At 36.2% G+C, this 26,905-nt stretch overlaps 5 protein-coding genes across 9 annotated transcripts; 3 read left to right on the forward strand and 2 right to left on the reverse strand.

The window, feature by feature from the left end:
* The first annotated feature begins 2,083 nt into the window (after nucleotides 1–2,083).
* LOC126730312 (outer envelope pore protein 16, chloroplastic) lies at nucleotides 2,084–4,210 on the forward strand. The gene is made up of 6 exons (XM_050434961.1): nucleotides 2,084–2,290; nucleotides 2,402–2,453; nucleotides 2,621–2,652; nucleotides 3,272–3,305; nucleotides 3,408–3,475; nucleotides 3,947–4,210. Exons 1-6 carry the CDS (start codon nucleotides 2,177–2,179, stop codon nucleotides 4,085–4,087), a joined length of 441 nt encoding a protein of 146 aa, XP_050290918.1. The 5' UTR covers nucleotides 2,084–2,176; the 3' UTR covers nucleotides 4,088–4,210.
* Nucleotides 4,211–5,297: 1,087 nt separating this feature from the next.
* Nucleotides 5,298–13,049, reverse strand: LOC126730328 (pentatricopeptide repeat-containing protein At1g07590, mitochondrial). 5 transcript variants are annotated; one of them, XM_050434963.1, is made up of 4 exons: nucleotides 12,681–13,049; nucleotides 10,171–11,909; nucleotides 6,410–6,542; nucleotides 5,298–5,652 (listed from the first exon to the last, which is right to left on the reverse strand). In XM_050434963.1, exons 1-2 carry the CDS (start codon nucleotides 13,008–13,010, stop codon nucleotides 10,659–10,661), a joined length of 1,581 nt encoding a protein of 526 aa, XP_050290920.1. In that variant the 5' UTR covers nucleotides 13,011–13,049; the 3' UTR covers nucleotides 5,298–5,652; nucleotides 6,410–6,542; nucleotides 10,171–10,658. The 5 variants fall into 5 exon arrangements, with proteins under 5 accessions (XP_050290920.1, XP_050290922.1, XP_050290921.1 ...); XM_050434964.1 differs by lacking the exon at nucleotides 5,298–5,652 and adding an exon at nucleotides 5,690–6,048; XM_050434965.1 differs by lacking the exon at nucleotides 6,410–6,542.
* Nucleotides 13,050–17,645: 4,596 nt separating this feature from the next.
* On the forward strand, nucleotides 17,646–18,364 carry LOC126714031 (ATP-dependent RNA helicase DHH1-like). The gene is made up of 2 exons (XM_050414022.1): nucleotides 17,646–17,965; nucleotides 18,046–18,364. Exons 1-2 carry the CDS (start codon nucleotides 17,744–17,746, stop codon nucleotides 18,181–18,183), a joined length of 360 nt encoding a protein of 119 aa, XP_050269979.1. The 5' UTR covers nucleotides 17,646–17,743; the 3' UTR covers nucleotides 18,184–18,364.
* A 607-nt stretch (nucleotides 18,365–18,971) lies between these two features.
* On the reverse strand, nucleotides 18,972–19,868 carry LOC126700644 (uncharacterized). The gene is made up of 3 exons (XM_050398878.1): nucleotides 19,661–19,868; nucleotides 19,451–19,593; nucleotides 18,972–19,373 (listed from the first exon to the last, which is right to left on the reverse strand). Exons 2-3 carry the CDS (start codon nucleotides 19,577–19,579, stop codon nucleotides 18,972–18,974), a joined length of 531 nt encoding a protein of 176 aa, XP_050254835.1. The 5' UTR covers nucleotides 19,580–19,593; nucleotides 19,661–19,868.
* A 3,676-nt stretch (nucleotides 19,869–23,544) lies between these two features.
* On the forward strand, nucleotides 23,545–25,523 carry LOC126730384 (metallothionein-like protein 2). Its single transcript, XM_050434967.1, has 3 exons — nucleotides 23,545–23,713; nucleotides 23,958–24,032; nucleotides 25,062–25,523. The coding sequence occupies exons 1-3, from the start codon at nucleotides 23,649–23,651 to the stop codon at nucleotides 25,153–25,155; spliced, it is 234 nt and encodes a 77-aa protein (XP_050290924.1). The 5' UTR covers nucleotides 23,545–23,648; the 3' UTR covers nucleotides 25,156–25,523.
* The last annotated feature ends 1,382 nt before the right edge of the window (nucleotides 25,524–26,905 follow it).

Raw genomic sequence — 26,905 nt, forward strand, 5'->3', positions numbered from 1 at the left:
CCACTCCAATATAAGGGTGAGTTTTCCTACCTCCTTGGGAGTGGCTAGAAGACATATTGAGCCACAATACTAAATTCTTAAGTGATGCCAATCTTTATGAGCCGCTACTTGCATCGTTATTCACATATGATCGGAACAGCCATGTCTTGCAAGCCTTCCTAGAGTGTTGGTGTGCGGCTATGAACACATTGCACACGTCTGTAGGAGAGGTCTCCATTAATTTATGGGACTACATTCGATCGGTGGGCTTCTCGTGTACGGCTCATTTTACGAAGAGGTCATTCCAAACTCGAGAGACATATCATATCTCCCCCCCCCCCCCCCCTCACGCTGTCGTTGTCTTCACGTGACAACCAAGGTGCACACTAAATACACACCTAAAGCTTCAATGCCACCACGCGGACACATGGCTTCCTTGTAGCCTTGAATTTCAACGGCGCCACGCCTAATAACCAATAAGCTATGAACATGGTTTTTCAAGTTTGGATAGTGCACATGCAAGCCTCTACGTGTCCTTCTCTTCACATGCACCTATGGTTATTTCAACACCTACATATGATATCCTTAATGCATGGCTTTTACACTTAGATGGTGGGCAAGTGTATAGTCAGATGTGAAAAGTCATTTGGACCAAGCAACATGCTTGACTGTGAACCTTGGAGTATGATGTTTGCATGATTATGTTGAATGAATGGTTTGCCCGTGGTTTTGAATCTCAATGTCACGTGCCTCCCTTTTTTTTTTTTTTTTTTTTTTTATATCAATTTATTAGTAACGAGCATTTGAACGAATATAACAATGATCCTTGGCCCTTGGTTTTGTTCCCTAAGAAAGAGATGGATATAACTCTCCACAATTGCTATCTTGATGTTTTTTTGTTTCCTTTGACTTAAATGAAAGTATTACTTAGTAGAAAAAAAAAAAAAAAAAAAATGAGAGAGAGTTAAACCAGCGTCAAGCACCCTAACTACTCCGTCACGAGTGACTATCTTGTTTCTAGTTTGTAATTCTTTCTCAATTCTTATAACTAAAAAGGAAAACAAAATATTTAGGGATGCATACTGTTACATACAATTTCAAAAATTGTTGAGTTATCAAACGTCGAAAAAGAGAGGATGGCAACTTTTATAGTGTTATCATGTGTGGTCATCCCCACGCATAGGCCAAACACAAAGGTATTAACACAGGCTTAAGCCTATCCACCCTACCTATTAGTAAGACTCGAATCAAAATGTTTATAACGAGAAATCCGAGCTTATACCACACCACTAACGAATTTTAGTGGTCTGTTTATAAGAAAAGTTCATGTATGAGACAGTTTCATTAAATACTTTCTTGTGTCGGTAGAATAGCCCATAAGAAAAACTGACAAACTAAAACAAGGAAGGGAAGTACCTGTCACATTTAGTATCCAAATTTCAAACCGATCATCATTTTCATATGGTCTCAATTTAACTACAGGAAGGCCCAAGTATTAGAACACAAAAATATTTCTTCAAACATAGCTGGAGTGAGAGAGGGGCCCATGCTTTATAAAAGAAAGTATGTCTTATAAAAATAATTAAATCACATGCCCATCCACCTTTCCTTATTTACCAACCCAGGCCCCTAAGGACCGGCGCATGCAAAGATCTTGGCAACTTCTATTGGCATTTTGGTAAGAACAAAATTGATATACAGTGATCTTTAACTACGGTTCATTAGATTTTTTTTTTTTTTTAATTCTACTATTTGGTTAACTTGTAAAATACATTTCCATCCATTAAAAAAAAAATTGACAAAATTTTAAAAAATGAACCTAAATAACAACAGTTAAATAATATACCTAACTCTTACTTTTTGGTAAACTCCCCCACGTCACCTTTTCTTAAAATTCTACTATTTATAAAATACAGTTTTATTTATAAGAAAAAAGTCACGTCTTAAAGAAAGAAACCGACATAACATCGCCTAAGCAACGGCTAATAACAACTACACGTCACCTTCAACTTCATGGAATCAAACAAAACAAAAAACAATTTTAAATTTCTTTTTTTTATATAAAAAAAAAAAATCTAAAATATCATATAGATATTAGGCACAGGACAAGCTTGAGAAGAGAGTGAGACTGAGAGAGTGAGAGAGAGTGAGTGAGAGAAACAGAGTCTGTGAAGAAGAAAGTAGAAAGAAGAGAAGGATGCCTCATAGCAGGTTTTCTGGTTCTGTGTCAACTCCGAAGGTTGACGTGGCAATTGACATGGGCAACCCTTTCCTTAATCTCACCGTTGATGGTTTCTTAAAGATCGGCACTGTTCGTTTCTTCTTCTTCTTCTTCTTCTTCTTTGATTGTCTTTTACTTTTGAGATTACAACGTTAAAATTAAATTTTAAAACAACTTCGTTTTTTGCTTCACTTGGCTCAGGTCGCAGCTGCCAGAGTAGCTACAGAGGAGGCTTATCACATGATTAAAAAAGGTATTACTTTTATTTGTTTATTTATTTCTTTCTCCCAATTGAGGAAAATGGAAACAGTAAATTGTGAATCTTCTACGGTAATAAAAAACATTATATAAGATCCACTTCGTTTTAATTTTTTTTTTGTCATCAACTATAATTTTCTCAGCAAGAGTTGCTATTTGCAGGGAATATTTCCAGTCACAATTTTGAGCACACGGTGAGTATGTCTTTGGCTTATATCAGATTTTTCTACTATGACTGGTTTATTTTAGTTGCATGGTTATATTTTTAGACATTGAAAGAAACATACAGATTGGTTTATATCAGAGCGGAGGAGAGAATGATTGAACTCAGATCTCATGCTTTGATTCTACGTTAAATTACCGATTATTCCAAAAGCTTAAGTTATTGGGATATGGTAAATTTAATCATTTTACCCATACTTCTAACAAATGCGAGGCACAATTTTTTTTTTTTTTTTTTTTTTTCCACTAAGGTGGTCGGTGGTGAATTGTAACTGCAATTGGTGGAAATATACATGAATTCCAAAATTTTCAAAGACTAAGCTATTAGAATATGATAAATTTACAAATTTGACAAGTGTTGCGGCAATCAATAATCTAGAGAAATAATTTCACATGAATGGTAGTGATTGATGCCTAGTAAAACTATAAAATTAGTATTAGTGATGGTGGTCATGTTAAAGTGATGTTGCTCCAACACAGCTTGCTAATTCAGTAAGTTGTGAAAAATTGTATCTCTAGCATTGCTCTGTATTAATAGATGAGTATTACATGTCAATCTTGCCCTACTAATGGAACCTAGTGTTATTGCAGCTGAAGAAGATGTGTAAAGAAGGGGCATATTGGGGTAAGTGCAAGACATTTGGATATTTTGTTATCCATGAGATAATCCGAGTTTATTCTTTGTAATGAGAAGCCAAACTAAGAATCCTTATTATATAACTAACAGGAACTGTGGCTGGATTGTATGTGGGAATGGAGTTTGGAGCAGAGAGGGTTCGTGGCACTAGTGACTGGGTATGTTTGCTATAAAGTGCAAGCTGAATTTCCTCTTGTTCATATACGAGCAAATTGCTATAGGGGTTCTGAATGTGGCCACTGATTCTATAACTTTTAATCTCAACTATGTTTCATAGTTTCCAAACGATTTTGCCTATATTTAACCTGTTTAGTGTTTATGAGGCTTCTGAAATTGGGCCTCTGAAAGAAAACCAGATAACCCTCAAAAGTTTTGTGTTAGCTGCACAATAAGATTGCTACTCTTTTTTTTTTCAACAACAGTCAAGAGGTGTTTCTTGTAAAGGAGCCTCAACTGTATTGATTTGATTTTTTTTTTTTTTTTTTTTTTTTTTTTTTTTTTTTTTTTTTCACGTTTCAAGCAGCAACAATTACCTGTCTTCTTATACAATCAAGAAATCCATTTGCAGTTATGACTTTGAACTGAAATTTTTTTTCTTGACATATTTTCTTGTGTTGGATGTATTGCAGAAGAATGCCATGATTGGTGGTGCAGTGACGGGTGCATTGATATCTGCAGTCACCAACAATGGCAGAGACAAGATTGTGACAGATGCCATTGCAGGTGGTGCCATTGCAACTGCTGCAGAGTTCATCAACTATCTCACCTGAACAGATGGTTCTCTTCTTTGTACGAAACTATGTGATCTGTTCCTTTTGTCGTTCTTTCCTTTGAATATGTAAGCTTGTCAGAATAAAAACTGAATTTCAATAATCTTACTACTTGGTGCAAAACAGGCGTTTCTATTTTCTTTTCCTAGCCAAAGAAAAGATTTTCTTTCTTCGTTATAATTAGTTTACTTCCTGCTAAATATTTTTGTTTTTACTTTTTAGGGCCATCAGGCTATCTAGGTTAAAAAAAAAAACAATAAAACAAAAAACAAAAAAACAAAAAACAAAAAACAAAAAAAACAAAATAAAAAACAAAAAATTGTGTCACAAGAAATCTTTGAGCATATGCATGTTTCTTCTATTGATTTTTGTAAAGTACTAAAAATATTGTTGGAATTTTGAAGTGATCTCCCTGCCAAGGAAGAAACCATGATTCTTGCATCTGACATTGATCTAATTTCCACTAATTTTCCACTGTTTTTTATTGAGCTCCTTTAAATTGAATTTTTTATTTGTGAGAGGAAAAAAAAATTGAAAATTGTAGACCACAGTTATTGGCTTTCAGGTTGATAGAGTTATTGATGCGATGTGCCTCTCCAGTAGAAGGTATCTGCTGCAAATGCTAGATGCATAAAATAATTATTACTCTTCCAAACATGTTATGTTATGCAAATCAGATGGTTTGCAAAGCGTAGTGCTAGAACAGAGGTTTTGCTAGAAAAATTGTATGCATCTAAAAAGAAGAAGAAAAATAAAGTGGAGCCTAGAAATGAAGCCAGGCTACGAACAAGGAGGTATGGGTATATGCAATGTGTCATTAAAATACGGACCAAGAACATAATCAACCTAATAATTAACAAATCCTTAAAAAAAAAAAAAAAAAAAAAAAACAAAACAAAACTCAATCATCCAAAGAAAATGTTTTTAAACCAAAATGTTTGATTGAATTCCTGCGATGCCAAACTCCAATAAATATGTGTATTTGAATCCTACCTATCTGTCACAGTTTAGCACCTAGGAAAACAACGAAAGTAAAAGTTATAAAAGAAGATAAGCACGAAAATGATTCAAGAAAGTGTTTTTTTTTTTTAAATGATAGCACGACCATAAGCAAACCAATCATAATCCAAATCACACAGGCATTAACCCATCTGGTCACCAAAAAAAAGAAAAAGGGCAGTAACCCAAAATAGTTCAAGAATCACCTACATAATCACCAAAGTAGTTGAAATTATCATCATCTATTGAACAATCCAAAATAGTTCAAGATGCCAAAATTTTGAAATAGTTAAAACCCAAATTCAACAACTTAAACCGTTTACATAGCCACTCCCCCACCACAAATTTCCTTATCCCATCTACCCCTCCCCCCTCTTCTTTCTTTCTTTCTTATTCCGACTCGCACCCTCACACACAATACTCTCTCCTCTGCTCATTTCTTGTGCATCTACATCAATAAAGCTCTTTGAAAAGCCCCCTGTAGCCATGTCCTTACCCACAACCACAGTCATTTTTTCAAACATTTCAATTTTTTTGTTTAAATATTGTTCGTGGTTGGGGTGTGCCTGTGTTAAGAAGAGAAAGAAAAAAAACACTAATATGATGAGTATGAAGACATTTTAATGAATAATTTAAAACATAATATAATGATGCAAGTAAGTTTCTTTAATAAGCATGAACAAACTCATATCAAAAGCATGAAAATCAAGTTTGTCCTAGCACAAAATCCGAGGATTTTGAGTGCTTAAAGGTTTGGCCAACCAAAGAACTAACTTAAATAAGCTAGTGTGATGTGCTAATGTCTTTTAATTTCTAATGAAATGCCCAGGTTAAATCAGTGCAGCGATAAGGATAAAAGCGCACACATATCTTTTGATAAGAAGTTTCAAAATAGCATAGTAATTTGAAGACATGGGGAGATCTAGGAAAAGTATTGAACTGACTGTGTAGCACACGACCTACTGCAAAAGGAAATAGAATTCTTATGGTTATGGATAAGAAATACTATATTTTAATCTAACCAAAAAAATTGAAGTGCTTTTGCAACAAAAGAATAGGTTAAGCCTAAAAGAAGAACAACATTACTCAATATCAGCAGGAAAGGGAATCAACTTTGTCTTACAAGTTACAACCTTCGACAAAATAATGTACACAAATTTGGAGCATTTAATACTTTTATCAAACGACCAAGCAATCTTTTGATTTATTTATCTTTAGGAATTTGGGAAGAACCAGTCCAATACACATACAAACTTATTACCGCAATTAGATCTATCCGCAAAAAAAATATACAGTGGAAATAAAATAATGGGATTAATTCACCTCATACAGGTTGCTCCTAGATTTCCACTTAATAGATGGGTCCAAGCATGGTAAAGTGAAAAGTTGAACTTGATATCACAGCGTTAGGAATATAGGACTGAAAAAAGTGGTCGATTGCTCTGCCTCCAACAACCTTAACAAACATGCACGTATATCAAAAATTACTTTTAACTGGTTTACATGCCAGCACAAAGAATGAGTGCACAACAATTACCAAACAGATTACGTTATAGTGGACAGAATATATTTTGCATATAATCACTTAGGAATGTGGACTTATGAAGCATTAGCATTAGCATATCATCATAAAAAATTTATGTACCCATGCCCAAACTGTGACAGTCCAAGCTGTTGCAAGTACACTCTAAATGAGATAACCACAAGCAGGCTAATCAGAGCAAGCTGCTTATAATGAACAGGCACCATACACAAACAATACCTTCCTTTTTTTTTGATAAATAACGTAAGAATATTATTATTAAAAAATTGCCAAGCTGAGTACATTGGGGATGTACTATGGGGGCACAAATTAAGAAACAAAAGAACAACGGTCAAGAAAAATGAGAAAAAACCACACTCCATTCAAAGAGAGTGTGTAAGAAAAAAGACTTAATCTCCAGCAAAGAGCGTTCGCATCCCTCAAAACTTCTAGCATTCCTTTCACGCCAAATGCACCAAATCAAGCAGTGAGGCACTAACTTCCAAACATCAATATGACGATGTCGTGCAAACTTTCCTTGCCAAGCCTCAAACAACTCAAGAACAGAATGAGGCATAACCCATTGAATGCCAAACAAGCAGAAAACCAACGACCACAACTCCCAAGCTACAGAGCAATGAAGTAGAAGATGATCCACCGACTCCCCACATCTCTTACACATATAGCACCAATCAAGCACTATCACTCGTCTTTTACGAAGGTTGTCTGTTGTTAAGATCTTACCTAAGGAGGCAGACCAAGAAAAGAAAGCTACCCTTGGAGGAACCTTCGATTGCCATATCATTTTCCATGGAAAGGAAACAAGATTAGGAGGATAGAAAGAGCTATAATAACCTCTAACCTCAAAACCTCTATTTCTTGCAGGCTTCCAACAAACCTTATCTGGGCCAAACCCCCTCACTGACGAAGAATAGACCAATTCCATAAACCGGTCAAAGGCTTCTTCTTCCCAATCTTGAGGTGGACGACGAAAGTGCACATTCCAGTGAAACCTCCCAGCAGACCAACCCATAACTTCAGCCACCGAGGAATCTGTTGACCTACTAAGACAGTACAGCTCTGGAAAAGCCTCTTGGAGAGTACAATCCCCACACCACACATGCTTCCAAAATTTCACTCTAGTACCATCCCCCACATCATAAACAAGGAGTTTAGAGAAGTTCAACCAGCCACTTCTAATGTATCTCCACAAACTAACCCCATAAGGACTTGTCACCTTCTTCGTACACCAACCACCCTAATTGTTCCCATATTTTGCCTCTATAACCCTCCTCCATAAAGCATCAGTCTCCGAACCATACCTCCACAACCATTTACCTAATAAGGCAGAATTAAAGTTACCCAATCGTCTTATACCCAACCCCCCAACCTGCAAAGGCCTACAAACCTTGGCCCAATTAACTAAATGAATTTTAGGTTCACCATCAATCCCATTCCACAAAAAATCTCTCTGTAATTTCTCCATACGCTTAGCCACCTTACCCGGTAAAGGAAAAAGGGAAAGAAAATATGTAGGTAAAGACGATAGTGAGCTTTTAATGAGTGTCACCTTACCCCCTTTAGATAAATACATTCTCTTCCAACCTTCCATGCATCATACTTCAGACATACAAACATATATAAGAATAATATATGTTCAAGGCATAGAATGTGAAAGGCCAAAACCCCACCTCTAGCATCCCTACAATAGGGGCCAAGAGCCAAGAAACTTACATCAGCCTCTCAAAGTTTAAAGACCAAATATCATTTTTTGATAGGTAAATAAAAGTTTTATTTATAGCAAAAGTGCAATGTGTTGACGATTGCAAACACACAGCAATGAAAAGAATACAGTCAAATCAAAAGGAAAATCTAACAGGGATAATGAAATCAGACAAGAAACTAAAATGTGTAAGACCCCAAATACGAGACCACTCAAACAAAGTCCTAGCTAGAAAAGTCTTCAATAGATCAATAGGTCCCTCAATGTCCTCAAATGTTTGGGCATTGTGTTCCTTCTATACTAACCACATAAGACACGTTAGTACCATATTCCAAATATTTGAAGAAAATTTCTCCAACCAATTCCTCCAAGCAAAAAGAAGAGAGACAATTGTACTCGGCATCACCTACTAAACCCCAAACATAAAACCTCACTCCACAAAGCATGAGCAAACTTACAATAGAGTAAAAGGTGATCTACAGTTTCCTCATCACACCAAAATAGGAAACATCAATTAACAAGAGGCAAGTTCTTCTTAACAAGGTTATCTATTGTAAGAATACCACCCTTAGCAGCAGTCCATAAAAAGAAAGACACCCTTTTAGGTACCTTAATACACCAAATGCTTTGCCAAGGGAAGGAGACAGAAGGGGCTTTCAACAAAGAATTATAAAAGGAGTGCACATCAAAAATACCACTATGATTCAACTGCCAAATTAGAACATCATCACCCTCCCCCTTGGAATTCTGGCAGAAACATGCTCAAAGAAAGAGTAAAATCTCCCCATTTCCCAGTCATTAAATTCACGACTGAAAACTAAGTTCCAACTCCTACCCCCTCTATCTAGTGCATATAAAAACATATCTAGGGGTCCCACAAAATGATAACCGTTCCACCAACACCTAACTCGGTCCACAAAACCCTCCGCTTTAAGCCACATATTTTCCAATTTAAAGGAACTCTTCCCCCTCGACCAACCACCTACCTCCCCAATAATAGGACAATGATCTGAAACCACACAAGGGAGAGGCCTTAAAGACCAAATATCTAATAATGAACACAATAAAAAAGAACCCAAAGCTAACATCCAATCAAACAAAGTTTTAAAGAGAAAAAGTTCAGATCAGGAATAGTCTGTCCACAGTTCTCAAAACTTCGAGCAAGAGCGAAGTATTCTACACAAGAATTTGAAAATTCCCACCTCAACATAATATACAATCAACATTCACACCCCTTTGTTAAATAGAAATTACCAGAATCACTACATTTTGCACAGCTGTTTAAATAAAATTAAAACCAAAAATTTTAATAATACACCACCAGTCTTACTACAAATGTCACAAAATCATTATCCATTCCCTTTATTTTCAACTTAAAATCACCCAAGAAAGTTTCCACTAATTTTAATGTCACTAGTAGTTCCATGTTTCTATTCCAAACTCCCCTACATTGATTAGTTTTATGAAGAGGAACATACACAAAGGTTGAGAAAATCCGGTTTGTTCACTTGAAAAAACCAAGGGGCAAGGATGCTCCAATCGCTTCTTAAAGAAAGCTTTACAAATCCAAATAAGCTAAATGCTCCACAACAGAGAGTTTTTGTATACCTATTTTCAAGAACCTATTTGAGACCCAAGAAAGCTATTCAACGAACAGATTGTAGGCAATAGTAAAAATCCACAACAGCATACAACTGGGATTTTACATTGCTCAAAAGCAAGAGCAACATTTAATAACCAACTTAACTACGAATTGCCATTTGAGAAAAGTTGATACAAAATGCAAAGATCAGAACAGACCATAGGAAAATAAATAAATAAGCAAAGAAAATTACTTACCTGTCAGTGCTTGGAACAGAGAGAGCCAGCTGAGAAAGCTGAAAGCAAAAATGCAGCTTGGCATGGGAAGGAAGTGGAGGAAGAAAAACCAGACAGTGAGGTGTTGGGGGAAGGGAGAGAGGGGATGAATATTAGGAGGGGGGAGATGAGGTTGCCTGCAATGGAGAACGTTGGGTGAGAGTCTGTGTCAAATAGGGCTGACGGAAAGGCTGTGTCAAATTGGGTAGGGGGGTTGCGAACGAGACTCATTTTCCCATAATTCACCTAATTCAACCAAGGGGTGAAGCTGAAGCAGGAAGTAATATTGAGCATATTATTCTCTCAGAATCTTCACATTAATCATAGCTGTAATCAGAATGTACCAGATGATCCTCCCTAATTTCCTACCTCTCTTCTTCCTATCTTCCACTTAGAAATTTGATTTGCTCTTTGTGCTAAGAAGAATCAAGAAACATGAATAAATAAACTAAGCATACAACAGATTAACATCAGCTCTGAAACTGCTCAGCAAGTTTCATCAGGCTATAGGTCTCAGCATCTGGCCTAGCACCTCCTAGAATCATCCTTCTCAAAAAATTTGGATCATATTTCTTGGCCTTCACATATGCCTTGAGCAAAGTATTGTACACAAATGTATACCTGGTATACCTAGCTTTTGTAAGTTCTTCAAACAACTTCTCCACATTCACCAAATCACCCTTTTCTGCAAAAATCTCAACTATTGAAAGAGTGGTCTCCAACCATGGTGTAGAATGCCTGACTCTTTTGCTCGCTGTTAGATCCATCCCCAATTCTAGAGTTCTCAAGGCTTCTTCCACCAAGTCTGCTTTCAAGCAACCCAAAGCAAGATGTCGATAAGTTATGGCATTTGGCTTGCACTCAATCATCTCCATTTCCTTGAAAAGCCTAGATGCTCTATCAATCAACCCGTGTTTGCAGTATACAGATATCATAGAGTTGAACTGGTCACTTGATCTTAACCCTTTTACTGACTTCATATATAACCAAAGCTCTTCAGCCTGACTCAGCTGTCCAATTCTACCAAATGCTTCAATTGCAAGTACGTAACTTTTAGACCTAACATGGGGGAGTTCTTGCACAATGCCCAATGTTCTCTCTAGCTCCTTTCCTTTCCCTAAATACCCATACAATATGATTAGAACATCTAGAGTTGACCAGTTATCCCCTGTAACAGACTTTTCCACTGCTTCAACATAGGCTTCAGCCACAGTGTACAACCTTGCCACTGCATGTGCAGTAGCTATTATGCAATAAGATACTTCATTAGGCTCAACTTTTGCACGTTTCATGTCACCATATACCTTCATGAGCCCTTCAATATTGTGTTCATTAGCCTCCATTTTCATAAGAATGTTATAGGTGGAGACATGTGGAGTCACCTTATCAGCCTTCATTTGAGTGAGGATTTTGGGGATGATTTTCTTACGGCTTGGGGAGGAATGGAGGATTATGAGGCGGTTGAAGATCAAGTGTGAGATGGGGTGACCCAAATCCCTCATCTTCTTCATGTATGCAAGTGAAAGCCTTATTGACCCCTTATCCAAGCATGCAATCACAAGATTATTGTAGAGCAAATCATTCTGGAACTCAGGAGGGACACAAGAGAAGAGTTTTTCACCCTGCAAAATCCCATGAAATTTAGTTGTAAATTCCAAAAGATAAGAGTAGTCTAATTCCTTGGGCCTGTAAGGCTTTTCCCTGATCACCCATTCCATTACCTGTCAAAGCAAACAAACAGCTCAGGGTTATCAAATCTCACAGTGGTTATGCTTGTCAGTATAACTCAATTCAGTTTAGAAGGGGAGCACATATGCGCGGGGGGGGGGGGGGGGGGGGGGGAAATGATGAAGGTGCATTCAATTTGAAAATCAGTAAATGCCAGAGCTAATCCAGTGGTTCTACTGTAGATGTGATTACCATGTCTTTGGTAAATTTACTTTTGAGATGACACAGAGGCAATAACTAACCATAAATTTGTAACGAATTTGTATCATCTTTTCTTTCTAAGCGATCCTCATCAGTAATGTGCTTTGCTCATAATTGATATTGCATTAGCATATTGATCAATTGCCAAGAAAAATTTGAGGAAAGAACAGAAATCATAATCACTAATCCAGTATTTCTCACCATTTGAAAGCTAAGAAAACAATAATTCCTCTAATTAAACTATTTGAACATATTGAGGTGATTCCTTTATTTATCACTTGTCCGAAATATGCTATACTACAATAATTTATTAAATTACCACTTTTCCGAAGCGGCATGTCATGGGTTCGAGTCTGGGGATCAGTCTCTTCAAAAAAAAAAAAAAAAAAAAACTTAAAGGTAAGGTTATCTAACAATCATATCTCCTAAACCCCACATAAGTGAGAGCTTTTTAATCATCATTCTAACACCATCCTTAAAAACATAGGAAAAATAAACAAGTCCATAAGCTTGGTTTATCAAACCGAAATCCACAGCCATAGCTTTTGAAGAGAGAGAGTCACCTCAAGTGCGCGTTTGTTCATCTTGAGCTTCCTGAGACGGTTAATGGCGTGGAAAATGTCACCTCTGTGAATGGGAAACCCATCACCCATCCAGCTTTGAAATGCTAACCCAACAGACTCACCCTTCGGCAACTTCTCAATCCTATAAGACAAGCAACTGGGTTTTCCTTCTTTTGACTCCATAATTTTCTCGGGAAAATTTAAAGGTGCTTGGGTGCACAGAAAGTTGAAATTAAAAAGGATTTGATTGAGCGGTGAGAATGGAATTGTAAGTGTTCGACGTATTGCCTGAGTGACCCCACGTTGAATCACAAGGATTACCGTTAGCATGCTTAGTTTAGAGAAGAGAGGGGGCTGATAGGTTCAGAACTAAATACTCAGTCGATGAGCCCAGCCCTTGTATTGAAAAACCCATCAATCTCAACTGGGCCCGTTGGAGGTTTTTTTTTTTTTTTTTTTTAAATAAATTTTTAATTTAATTTAATTTTTTTAATTTGTAGGCTAAAATAAAAATTACACCCTCTAAGTTTGATTGAAATTCAATTGTCTAACTTTACTTTCGTTAAATCAAGTCATCTAAGTTTCAAATTTATTAAATTCAAGCATTTTCGTCCAATTTCGTTAAAATTTTGTTATTAAGTATGCAATTAACTAATGAAAAAAAAAATTCTCATATGAAAAATCTATAACATAGACTTTGGAAATACCTAGATTAACTTGATCCGATCCCGAAGAAAAATGCCTAACTCTACTTATAGTAAAACAAAAACCGATCCATACCTAACTCGCTTAACCATGAGTCAGGTCTAGCCTTATCCAATCCATTCCCCTTTTTTAAGTAAAAATTTTTCTCACATATCAAATTCAAATGGGATATTTAGTGTTTATAGCGATGAGAATAAATAAATAAAAATTATGGTCCACAACATTTAGTTTTTTTTTTTTTCCTCATTCTTTTATGGTGGTAGTGAACCATAAATTGTAAAAACTTAAAAATTTGTTTATTATTTAAATTTTATTCTTGAGCAATTTGTTATTTGTTTCTTATCTGTATTCAAAGGACATACAATATAATCATATTATTATTATTATTATTATTGCATGTAAAAACAAAAAAAGGGTTCGACCCATAACCCTGTTCAACCTAGCCGGTAACCCATTTAGGACAAACTTTTTTTGACCCAATTCCTTAACCTAACTCGAACCCAACCCAATTCAACTCATTTGCTGAGTTAGACACTAGGGAGAGTTTTGAAATTGAGTAATGCTAGGGACACATAATTTGGCACAACTACTTGTGCCACAACTTGTCATATGGTGCATTGTGGTTTATAAAGTTGTGCCCCCACGTGACCCACCATCACACTTTTATCAATCACAACTCGCCACATGACAAGTTGTGGCACAAATTTGTGCCTCACGTCAGGACCTTATAGGTGTAGCACCATTTACTCATATAAATTCTTTTTTTTTTTGGGATAATTACAGTAAACCCACCTGAGGTATGGCCCGATTACACTTTACCTACCCGTAGTTTAAAATTTATCACTTTGCCCACCTGTACATCAATCCGTTACCCCCCCGTTACCCACCTCACCCTCAGACGTTAGAAAAACACCCTTTTCCCCAAATTAGAACATTACACGGATCAAACAACACGAACTCACTCTCTTTTCCCCACGAGCCCTACAAACGCGAAAAATCCATTCTGCATCTGAGGTGTTGATTTTTCTGCCAGTGTAAAACCTAGACGAGCAACGGGTTGTTCGAGTGACTAAAATCCTGGTAAGAAATCAGTCACTTTTTGGGTTTTTACTTTGGGCTTGCGGTTGTTTTATTTTTTTGTGAGTAATCAATGAATGGTCAATTTTACATGTAATGGAATGAGAATATTGGTTGTGTTTGTTGATATTTATGAAAATTGTGACCACCTGTTCTTTGGATTTGTGTTTGTTTATGGGCATTTTTGTCTGTGGGCACTTTGTCTGTCGTGGTCATTGTGTCTCACAGTGAACCCAAGTTTCCATTGGGTTGAAATTTTTAGTGTTTGCATGTGCTATTTAGTAAAACAGAATCAAAATCAAAAGAAAAGCAGAAAATGTGGTCCCTCTGTGTGCGTTGCATCCCAAAAGCAAAACTGAAACATGTAACTGTTTTCTCTTTTGTCTCTTTTGTTGTTTACAATTCTTTAATTGTTGATTGTATACGTGTCAACTTGTAATTTGTTATTACAGATGGATGTTGAAGTGAAATTGGAGGTACATTATGGGGGTGCTTTTGTGTGGAACCCTAGTTTAGAGTACTTTGGTGGGAAAGTAGAAATAGTGTATAGGGATGCTGATTTGCTTGGTTATTTTGAAATAAAAAGTATATGTGAGGAATTGGGGATTGATGAACCGTGGAGGGTTCATTATTTAGGTCTTGGGGGCAACTTGGAGCAAGACTTAAGGCTCATAGAAGATGATCAAGATGTGGAACCCTTGTGGAACCCTAGTGAGGGAGGGCCAAGAGACACCATCATACTGTATGTGGAGAGTGGTAATGCTCCACTTGCAGTTGAAGTTCCTGATGGTGCAGGGGTTGGTGTAGGAGCTGGTGCAGGGGCTGCTATAGGGGGTGCAAGGGCTGATGCAGGGGTTGATGCAGGGGCTAGTGTAGGGGGTGGTGTAGGAGCTGCTACAGGGGGTGATGGTGTGGAGGAGGAGTTTGATTGGTTGAATGAGGGCCTGGAAGGAGAAGACTTTGCTGATGACATTTTTGGTGAGTCTTCTCCACCTCACACAGTGCCAGATGAGCCTAACACTGTTCCAACCACTGATACACCTCATCCAAACACTGATACACCTCAGCCAAACACAGATGCACCTGGCCCAAGCAATGTTCCTCCTCCAAACATAGATTTAGATGAAGAGTGGGTTGAACCAGCTTTAGAGGATGATATGGCAAGTGTGGATAGTTCTGATGATGAGCAGGGGCCTGGCAATTTGGAGTTCAATGAGAGGACTGATATGGAAAATGTTAGGTTGGCAAAAGGGATGAAGTTCCTAAACTCCCAGGTGTTTAGGAAGGCTTTGAGGGAGTATGTGATTCAGAATCACATTGATGTCAAGTGGAAGTTGAATGAGAAGAAGAAGATTTCTGTACATTGCAAGAACAATTGTGGATGGAGGTGTTATGCCTCAATGGTGACTGGAGAGTGCACATTTGAGATCAAGACACTTTATCCTGAGTGTACCTGCCCCCTATCATTTAAAAATGGGCAAGTTACATCAGCCTATGTGGCAAAGAGGTATTTGGAGGATTTTGGTAAGAATCCTAATTGGGAGGCCTTAGGTATTAAGCACCATGTGATGCAGAAGATTTCAGTTGATTTAAGTCTTAGTCAGGTGTATAGATCAAGGAAGGCAACTAGGGGGCTGATTACTGGGGATGAAGAGGCTCAGTATGGCCTACTTAGAGATTATGCAGAAATGATATTAAGGACAGATGTAGGAAGTAGGGTAATTCTGCAAACAGAAATGGAAAATGAGAATGCAGAGCCCAAGTTTAAAAGGATGTACATTAGGTACAATGCTCAGAAGGTTGGCTTTCTAGGTGGTTGTAGACCCTTTGTTGGGCTGGATGGCTGCCACTTGAAGGGTAGGTTTGGTGGGCAATTATTGTCTGCCATTGCCAAGGATGGAAATGACAATATATTCCCAGTGGCAATGGCTGTGGTTGAGCAAGAGAACAAGGATAGTTGGACCTGGTTCTTGGAGCAGTTTGCTGATGACATTGGCAGGCCAGATGAGTTCAATCTGGTGTTCATCAGTGACAGGCAGAAGGTATTATCATCTAGCTCATGTTCATGACTTCATTACATGCTTACCTTTTTACTAGTTTATATTGCTAACATTGAATGCTTACTTAATTGCAGGGCCTTTTACCTGCAATGGAGACTCTATTCCCAACTGTGGAGCACATGTATTGTGTGAAGCACATATACAACAACTTCAAGGTTAACCACAAGGGCATGGAGTTGAAGAGTGTACTGTGGAGGTGTGCTGGCACAACATCAGCCAGGGAATTTGAGAGAGGGATGGACCATCTTAAGAGTTTGAATGAAGAAGCTTGGCAGTACCTGGCTGATATAGAGCCTGCACAGTGGACCAGATCCCACTTTTCTTCAAGAGCTTTGACAGATTGTATGGTAAACAATCTGAGTGAGAGTTTTAACTCTATGATTCTGAAGGCTGGAGACAAGCCCATCTTATCAATGCTGGAGTGGATCAGAGTTAGGCTTATGAGCAGGCTGTATATAAAGAAGGCTGGCATAGAAAAGTATGATGGCAATTTGTGTCCAAGCATACAAAAGAAGTTGGAGCAGTTAAAATTAGAGTGTAAGAGTTTCAGTGCAGTTCCTTCTGGGAGGTTTGTGTATGAGGTTGACAATGGGAGGGAAAGGCATGTGGTGGACTTGGTAAATAGGACATGTAGTTGTAGAGTATGGGACTTGACAGGAATCCCTTGCAAGCATGGAGTTGCAGCCATTTTTGTGAATCGTGAGAGACCAAAAGACTACACCCATCCATGCTACTACAAGGATGCTTATGTGGAGACATACAAGACACCCATACCTCCCATGCCTGGCCAGTCTGAGTGGATGTCAAGTGGCCAACCCAAGCCTGTTGCACCTACTGTCTATAAGCCACCAGGCAGGCCACCCATGAAGAGGAAAAGAGATGCTGATGAGCCAAACCCTTATAAGGTGTCTAGAGGAAACAAGCCAGTGAGGTGTGGAAGGTGTCAACAGGAAGGGCACAATGCAAGGGGATGCAAGGCCAATGTCACTGGTGAGACAGCATGGGAGAGGAGGCAGAGATTGCAGAAAGGGAAATCTGTATGTTTTTACAAAAAAATTTTATTCAAATGCAAAATTCCAATAACTGACACTATAAAAACATGCTCATATTTGGTTGCAGGAAAGTGGAAGGCCTTCTACACAGAGGCAAGGATCCCAGGCCCCATCTTCATCACAGACCCAATCCTCAGCTCAGCCCCCACCAACACATCAGCCTTACACTATGGCCTCATCCAACCAGGCAGTAGGGTCACAGCCACAAGCTCCAGCTCCACAGCCACATGCTCCAGCTCCACAGCCACAAGCTCCATGGTCACAGAACCCAAGTCAATGGTACTCTTCAGACTTTAGGTACACAGTTAGAGGAGCTTCTTGGTTCTCTTCAAGCCAGCCAACACCACACACTCCTGGAGAAACATGGGACAGTAGACCACAATCATCACAGGTACTGTAGTGTTAGGTTTGATGTTTTATTCATAAAACTGTGAAGCTGGTAGCTAACATGTGAATCCTTGTACTTTGTAGCCTACAAGACCACCTGCTACCAGAGGAGCTGCTTTGAGAGGAAGGGGTGATGCAGCTAGACCTCAGAAATGTAGAACAAGAGGTGGAAAGGCCAGCTGTGGTGTGAGAGGCAGGGGCAGGGGCAGGGGCAGTAAATGAAGACTAAGTCAAGACACTTTTGTTGATATATATTAGGGTTATATAGTGTTAGGGTTAGGCAGGGCAGACAATGGCAAGTCACTTTTGTTGCTATGTATTAGGGTTATGTAGTGTTAGGGTTAGGCAGGGCAGACAATGACAGGTGCAAACACTTTTTGTATTTTTGTAAGTTTTGTAAACATTGGGCAGCTGCAACTGTTTTGGTTGTTGTACCAAATGCCTTATATTTACTGGTGGTTGATGAAAGACTATTCAATGCCACCTTCAAATATATGTACAATTACCCAACTTAATGACAGGTGTTCAGAATTATTGTTCTGATTATTGCAGTTTTTCATATGCGTTATTATTATATGAGTTTGTTTATGTGTGCAGGGTGTATGTGTTGAATAGCAGGTGTATGTGTTGAATAGCAGGTGTATGTGTTGAATTTGTTGTCTTTTCTTGCAAGTTGACAGATTGTCATGCACTTTAAATTCACTTTCAACACGATTGTCTTCACACAATGCACTTTAAATTCACTTTCAACACAATTGTCTTCACACAATGCACTTTATGCACAAACCAGCACAGCTCACAACATCCAACAAAACACCAACACCAACAGCTCACAACTCACAAGTAGCCAATTCACTTTAAACAAAAATACCAACAACATCTAACATAAATAACACTTTATCTTAAAAAGGCTTATATTATTAAGTGGCTTCAAGCTTATATTACATAGTTCTCATTCTCAAAATATTCTTTCATAGTTCTATTACAATACAATTGAGGACCAACTTATATTACAACCCATCAGGCAGACTCAATCTCATCATTTCAACATTTTCACTTGAGCTAAAACATGAAAACAACATAACCAAAACAAAAAAAAACCATGACAGAATTAGTGCAATTCTGCACTTTCTCTCTTGCTTTAAAGCTCTCACTGCTATCTCCTTGGCTTGAACAGAGGAAACTCGAAACTTTCTCTCCCTCTCAATGGCTTTTGCTGCCCTGCCTTGAGTAATTTCTGCCATTTGGGTAGCTTCTGCTGCTGCCTGGGTAGCTTCTCTTTCCCTTTCACATGCAAGTTGCAGCTCACTCCGCAGTAAATCCAGCTTTTGTTGCACCAAATGGGCAGCTTCATTCCCACGCACACAAGTGGGATTATCAATCCATCTAAAGAAAGGGCACTTGGGACCAATCTGTTCATAAATTGAATTGAACACATCACATTCCAATCTCATGTGAATCAGCTAGAATAAGTAAAAAGTATACTTACCTTATATCGGCTACAACCCAGAAACCTTCTCCCAAAATTATCCACTGTCAGACTTGTTCTCAGCACACAAGTCTCATATGTACACAAATGCCCACATGAACCTGAGTAATTTCCACTCGAAGAAGACATCGATTATCAACTCCCTGTGAATCAACACTATCATCAAAACTTGAAACCCCAGCTCAGAACCATAAAGCAGAAATGTCATACCTGGTGATGATCTATTTTCGAATATTCAACGACTCCAGACAACCCAAAGTCAGAACCTCACCCTCACACGAAAGCACGTTCAGAAAAATCAACACCTCAGATGCAGAATGGATTTTTCGCGTTTGTAGGGCTCGTGGGGAAAAGAGAGTGAGTTCGTGTTGTTTGATCCGTGTAATGTTCTAATTTGGGGAAAATGGTGTTTTTCTAACGTTTGAGGGTGAGGTGGGTAACCGGGGGGGGGGGGGGGGGGGGGGTAACGGATTGATGTACAGGTGGGCAAAGTGATAAGTTTTAAACCACGGGTAGGTAAAGTGTAATCGGGCCATACCTCAGGTGGGTTTACTGTAATTATCCTTTTTTTTTTTTTTTTTTCAGAAATTTTTATTTTTCAATTTTCAATTTATGGTGTTATTTATTCATAGAAAAAGGGTGACCTTATATATATATTTGCACATGTCATGTACAACTTAATCAATAATTATATACTCCTATAAATTAAAAAAATATGTCAATAATATAATTAAATAAAAGAAAAACCGGATAGAAAAAATAAGAAAGCAAAATTTGCGGTAAGTTGCATGATAAATGTTCATCATGTAAATCCAAGTTTTTAATAATAAAAAAATTATAGATTTGAAAATAATTCAAAATAAATTAATTTAAATCAAATATGTTGAAAATTTCAGCTAATTGAGTTTTAATTAAAACAGTGGTTATTTATTTATTTTTTTAAAGTATGAAGTTCCACAAGTAAACTATGATAATAATTTTAATACACTTTTTTTTAATAATTGATAGTTATAACATGGGAGAGATGATTTGTACTCTAAACATCTCTGTTAGAAATACTAGTAGGCTTCAGTTGAATTATAAAATTGTAGACAATTTCAATGTACTTATAAAATTATAATAAGTCATTTGACAAAATTATATTATATATACCACTTGTTTATATGAACATTTAGTTACACAATATAAGCATGGCGTGTATGACTTTTATCATTAAAACAAAAAATATTATGGAAGATTATAAGAATAATAATAATAGAAATTAAATCTTGAAACCTATAGTTTCTAAAAACTCTTTGCTATAGAATCTTATTGGAGCAGTTTTTTTTTTTTTTTTTTTTTTTTTCCTGAAACATTAGCAATACAATTTTACTTAGAGAAAATATGTTAATTGCTTCAATGTGTTAAAGGAACACAAACACAAACAATATGAAATGATTGAGAGAATATATATACACACACACGTGGCTCTACAACAAGGGTGAGTGGCACTTGGTGCACTTACCACTTGGATTCCTATATGCATGTGACTAAGATCAAATGGTGATGTATTCTAAGATGAATCACTCTTAACTTGATAGCAAACTCTTTCAAATGAGGGTAATTATCACTTAAAGAAAGTGTTTTCATCATGTCTCAAAATCACGTTAATTCTTATCATATCAATTTTTCCTCAAAAAATCTGTATAAGATTTGTCGAGGTGACGTGAGTTGAGGCAAAACTCTAATAGTATTTTAGTTAGTAACTCATTTCATAGAGCCGTGTTACAAAATGCTAACGTGAATAATGCATCAAAATTGAAAGACTGATTAGAAGGATTAAGTAGAGTTTCGTTCCAGACAAATTAAATTCTTTCCGGACAGATTAAATTCTTTTGTATTTCAGACATATATTTAGCCCCAATCACATAACAGATAAGTAAAGACAAATATGCATATTAAAAACATAAAAAACATGTAATCTAATAATGAAATATTTAAAATTTTAATAATAAAAAAAGTTATTAAGTGGGTGTAATAGTGCCTAATACAGTAAATATAGAGCTAGGACACTTATATCTCGTCTATTTTTTCTTATTTATATATCTATTTTGCCGAATCATTTTTCCTTCTAATAAACAAAATATCAAACTCATCTCACTCATTTCCTTTTTTCTAATTTATTTTTTATCCCTAGGGAATTGTTCCACTTCTATTAAAGATTTTTTTTTTTTTTTCCTCAGACGTGTGTGGCCGAGTTAGAGTTTAGTTATAAAATAAAACCCTCATCTACTTTTTATTATATGTTCTTTTAAGGATATAATAGGATTTGACACTTTATGATAATTACTATTTATTATCAAGTTAAGACATTTATGAATTTATTTTTAGTGTAGGTAGAATTCAAACTTATTCCCCAATTTCATAACCCAATAAATAAATAAATACCAGCTAAGCTAACAAAAATTCATCAAAAATATATTTTTTAATAATTAATTAATGTTAGACAAAAAGAACCCATCAAAAAATATATATATGTTTTAATAATTAATTAATGTAGACAAAAAGATCATCTAATTGTAGGTGCCCCTTCAATATGCAGAAAAAATAATAGAGAAAGAAATTGAGGAAAGTGAATGCTGAAAAAGTATCATCGGTCGGAAATCTTTCAATTTTATCTAATATTCATCTGCTATGAGCACGTGGGTAAGTAAACGGCAGCCCCAAGAGGCATGAAGCATGCTGCTTTGCATTTTTAGATCTCTACATCATTTATAAAATAACAAAAATTACCATAGGAATCAGGATCAAGTGAAAGATGCATTATATTCCTATTAAGTTCAAAAAGATTACCTAAAAAATTTAGATACTATTTTCTAAGTCTTATATCTTAAGTTTTTCAATTGAATTCAATTGTGTGATTGTGTTAACAATAAGTCACATGGTTAAATTTGACTGTTCTTGTAAAAGATAATCTTGCTTATCAAAATCTTGTTTGTATCATGTATTGCTCAATGTAACAAAATATATAGTTGAATTTAATTAGGGAAGCATAGGTAAGTTTTGTTCAAAATCATGTATAGTTGTCACTATAAATCTATAATACAAAGTAAGACCCACCAATATGCAAAAATAAATAGAAGAGCTACCACCTAACTTTTTTTTGAGAAGGAGCTACCACCTAACTTTTTTTTTTTTTGTTTTGAAAGCGAGCTACCACCTAACTTGAAAGATGTATTCCTAACTGATTTTCTTCTTTAATAAAATTCTCTTACCTTTTCCTCAAAAAAAAAATAATAATAATAATATATTTCCCCCAATATAGGCTTTTTAAATATTTTATATGAAAATGCCTAAAATTCAATCTCCTGATTGCTGTCACATTCCTCATCCTTGAAATATTAGGCAACAGTTCCAAAAAGCAGAGCGTGACTCAGCAACAAGCCAATTCCTCCTCAAATTTATTCCAATTCACAAGCGCTAGAATCTCTAAACATATATACTCCAATTAAGCTAATAGCTGAAGAAACAGCCGATCATTATAAAACTTTTTTTTTTTTGTAAGAAATCATTATAAAACTTGAAACTCGAAAGATCTACCTAGATTATTTATTAACTAATAATAAAGTCCTTTTCTCACACGTACTTTTCGATAATAATATATACCAGTAAAAGAAATTAATCTATTAAATTCCCCCACCATAGAAGCAAAATTCAAAATATTCAATTGCACACGGCACACCTGAATCTGAATGACGCTGCACTAATTTTGCTGAAATTAAAAACTGAAAACTGAAAACACTGTAGCAAACTAATTTTTAAATGTGTGAATAGTACTGTGAGACCCATTTTTAATGAAAAAATTGATAAAAAATAAAATTTGTGGGTCCGTGAACAGTGCATATTTGCACTGTTCACGGCAGAAAGTCCACTTTTGCGGTGAATACTCAAAACGCGTGAAAAAAAAAAAAAAAAAAAAAAAACGCAGCAAAGAAACGTGGACGTGAATACAAACACACACTTAAGAGTAAGAAGTCATAGACGCAATTGACCTACGATTCACCCACGTGTACGGTGGATAGCCACCCCTTATACCCTTACCTGCACACTATAAATAGCAGTTCAGGTGTTTAGTACAAAACTCGTCCAAGAGTGAGTGAATTCAATCATATCCCGAGTAAAATATTTTCCAATCCTTCTTTACAGTAATCTGAAGAAAATGTCTTCCTTCGGAGGAAACTGTGGTTGTGGCTCCGACTGCAAGTGCGGCAGTGGCTGCAACTGGTAAATACTCTACTTTTCCTACTAACCATTGCAATTCTCGTGAAGTTTGTTTTCCTTGAAAATCAACTTCATTATGTCACAATTAACATATATGTTATATATTGATTTAATATTATTGGTTCTAAAGTTTGATAGTGTTAGAGTTAGACTCGTTTCATTTTCCCTTTCTCTATTTTTTCATTGTCAAATTCTTAGTTCATCTTGTTTCTTGGGCTAAAAGTAAAATTTTGTCATGTTTTTTCAGCAACAGCATGAACCCTGGTCTCTCAGAGAAGACCAGCACTGAGACCATCATTACTGGGGTTGCTCCTGCAAAGATGTATGCATATTTACATGATACGTGATACTAGAGATATTATAACTTTTATTACATTAATTTTACTAACTGATTTGTTAGATATAAGATTGAAAAGTAGTTAATTAAGAAAGTTATTCATTATGTTTTTGATATATAATGATATGATATCAATTACAACCAAAGGCGGAGCCAGGGGGTCGAGGGGGTAGTTGCCCTCTGCTCCTTGAAATAAATCCTTGTAGTAGGTATATTATGAACTATTCTTTCATACTTTGACCCAAAAAAAAAAAAAAAAAAGCTTCCACTTTAATACATGTACAGAGCCTTTAACACCAAGAAAGAGGAAAAAAATTCTTCTCCCACCTACCAAATCATATCACTTTTTCACCAAATATACTATTCTTATTAGTTTTATCTCACCAGATACGTCTTCACCCATTTTATTGCTCCTTTTTTTCTCAATCATTGTTTTCAATTTACTATTCACAACACTTTTCTTGTGGAGCAATGATATGAATACTATAAATTTTACAAATTGACGTGTTATCCATCATAAAAAAAAAGTACATTCAAACATATATGTATTATATTGTTTAAGTGTTATATATTTTTGTCACATCAATTTGTGAGCATTTTACAGTAGAATTTATAGTCGTTTTAGCTTTGAGAAATTCTATGTTCAAAACATTTTAACAACAAATCTTAAGTAACAGGCTATTATTGGTGGTTATTGGTGAGCAAAAAAGTAATTTTAGTAGTGGGTTGAATTTGAACCAATAACAATTTATCACTTATGATTTATTATGAAAGCATTGTGAAAATCTTGCTTATCCCATTTTTTTTCATGGCAATTCAATTAGTGGTCCTCACAAGTAACATAATTATTAGAAAAAAATACTTAATGTCCTTCCAATACTATTTTAATCTTGTCCCCCCTCGACTGAAATCTGGGCCACTGATTACGATCATTGACACGTTAGCATATTTATGCATAATGAAATGGGATTAATGAGATGAAAATGAATTAAGTTTTTTTCACTGTCATTGCAGCTACTCTGAGGGGTCTGAGATGAGCTTTGGAGCAGAGAACGGAGGCTGCAAGTGTGGATCAAACTGCACCTGCGACCCATGCAACTGCAAATGAGCAAAGATGGACAAAGGCCTAAAAAAAGCATTTGTGTCTGTTAAAATATATTACTAATAAAATGGAACAAGAAGCCGGAATGTTTTGTTGGGTTCAGCTATTGTATTATTGTTGGTAAAACAGCCCGGATTTTGCATATCCGCTTCCTCTTTCAAATTAAGTGTGGACTGTTACAATGGTCGCTTTGGTTTGTCTAAAATTTTCTGTACCAATGTGCCACTTTGTTATGGTATAATTGTTATTGGATTTAAATATAAGTGTGATTCTCAAAAGAAAATGTCGAATTTTCTGTACCAATGTGCCACGGCTACTTTGTTATGGTATAATTGTTATTGGATTTAAATATAAGTGTGATTCTCAAAAGGAAATGTCGATTTGTGTGGAGCAAAACTTTAATACTAATTTAAATTATGGTTTTTAAGTTATAGTGTATTATTTTCTCTTTAACATAATATTGTTGTAGTTTCATAGTACTATGAAACATATCCCTTCCTTTAGGGACTAATTATGAAGGACCTTTCTTTTTTTAATGGGCCATGAAAAAGGGCCTTAATACACTCTATTGTGCCCTAAACATCGAGAGCCATTGGCTTTTAGCTCTGCGTACAACTTTGGCTCTCCCAACTTGTTGAGTCCAGGTTTGATCCGTAGACTTTGGACATTGGAAAAAAAAAAAAAAACAAACAAACAAACAAGAGCTAATATTGTATCTGTATACTAACTTATGCCGCTGCATTTCTCAAAAATAAAAATAAAAAACTTCATACCGTTGCATTTTGTAGTTATGTCTCTTTTGATTGTGGCATTTCCTTGCCATGATTAAAATTAAAATATTATTCTCTTATATATTTAGAAAGGAACCTCAATTCACCTTCTATATAACAAGAAGATGGACAATTAGAGAAAAATTATTCCAATCATATTAGATTTTGTTCTTAACAACAATAGAAGAATAAGAATTCTCCAAAGATAGAATGGTTAAATTCCTATTCCAACCCCATTTTTTTTCTATTAGGATGTATCAAGATTGGCAAGCCCAAATCAAAGCGGCCAATGAAAAAAATTAAAGGCGAATGTCTACACAATAATACAAATTAAGCACCAATGTTCGAAACAAAGCAAGAACGACTACCGTAAAAAGGATCTAATAGCTACCAAGTCTGTTGCGGCACGAGTTTCTTAAGTTGATTAGCAAAACCCGTAGTTTAGAGGACTCAATTAGTAGCCCAAGCTTGCAACGAGACCCAACTCATTACAATTCAAACCCATAGGAAGTAAGGTTTGGAAGGAGGAGAAAAGTATGAGTTTGTGGCATTCTCCACAGCCCTTTTGGGTGTTACGTTTGCAAGGAAACAAATACATACCAAAAGGGTGAAGGCAAGTCTTCCATAAGGTCCATGTGAAGTCCATTTTACATTTTCGAAGAGTTGGCCTCTTATCACCACTTAATGCTCTCAAGTCTCAACCACCATGTTTTGTTGGAAAACATGGTTTTGCATCTCATACAAAACAAGTAGCGGAAGCAAAACAAGAATCTACTTCATTCATGAGAGATTATATACAACTTTGAATCTAGAAAAAAGAATAAAAAGCGTAACTTGATGTAATGAAAATAAAAAACAAGAAGAAAATTGTATCCTGAGAAGACCTTTAATCTTCATCCCAATTCCATATAATGCCTAAGGTGTATGGTCTCTTAATCAAATCTTACATATATACTATTTCATTTTAAAAACTATGTTCAAGAGAG

This window comes from Quercus robur, chromosome 1 (genome assembly GCF_932294415.1).
Source record: "Quercus robur chromosome 1, dhQueRobu3.1, whole genome shotgun sequence".
In the NCBI taxonomy this organism is placed as follows: domain Eukaryota; kingdom Viridiplantae; phylum Streptophyta; class Magnoliopsida; order Fagales; family Fagaceae; genus Quercus; species Quercus robur.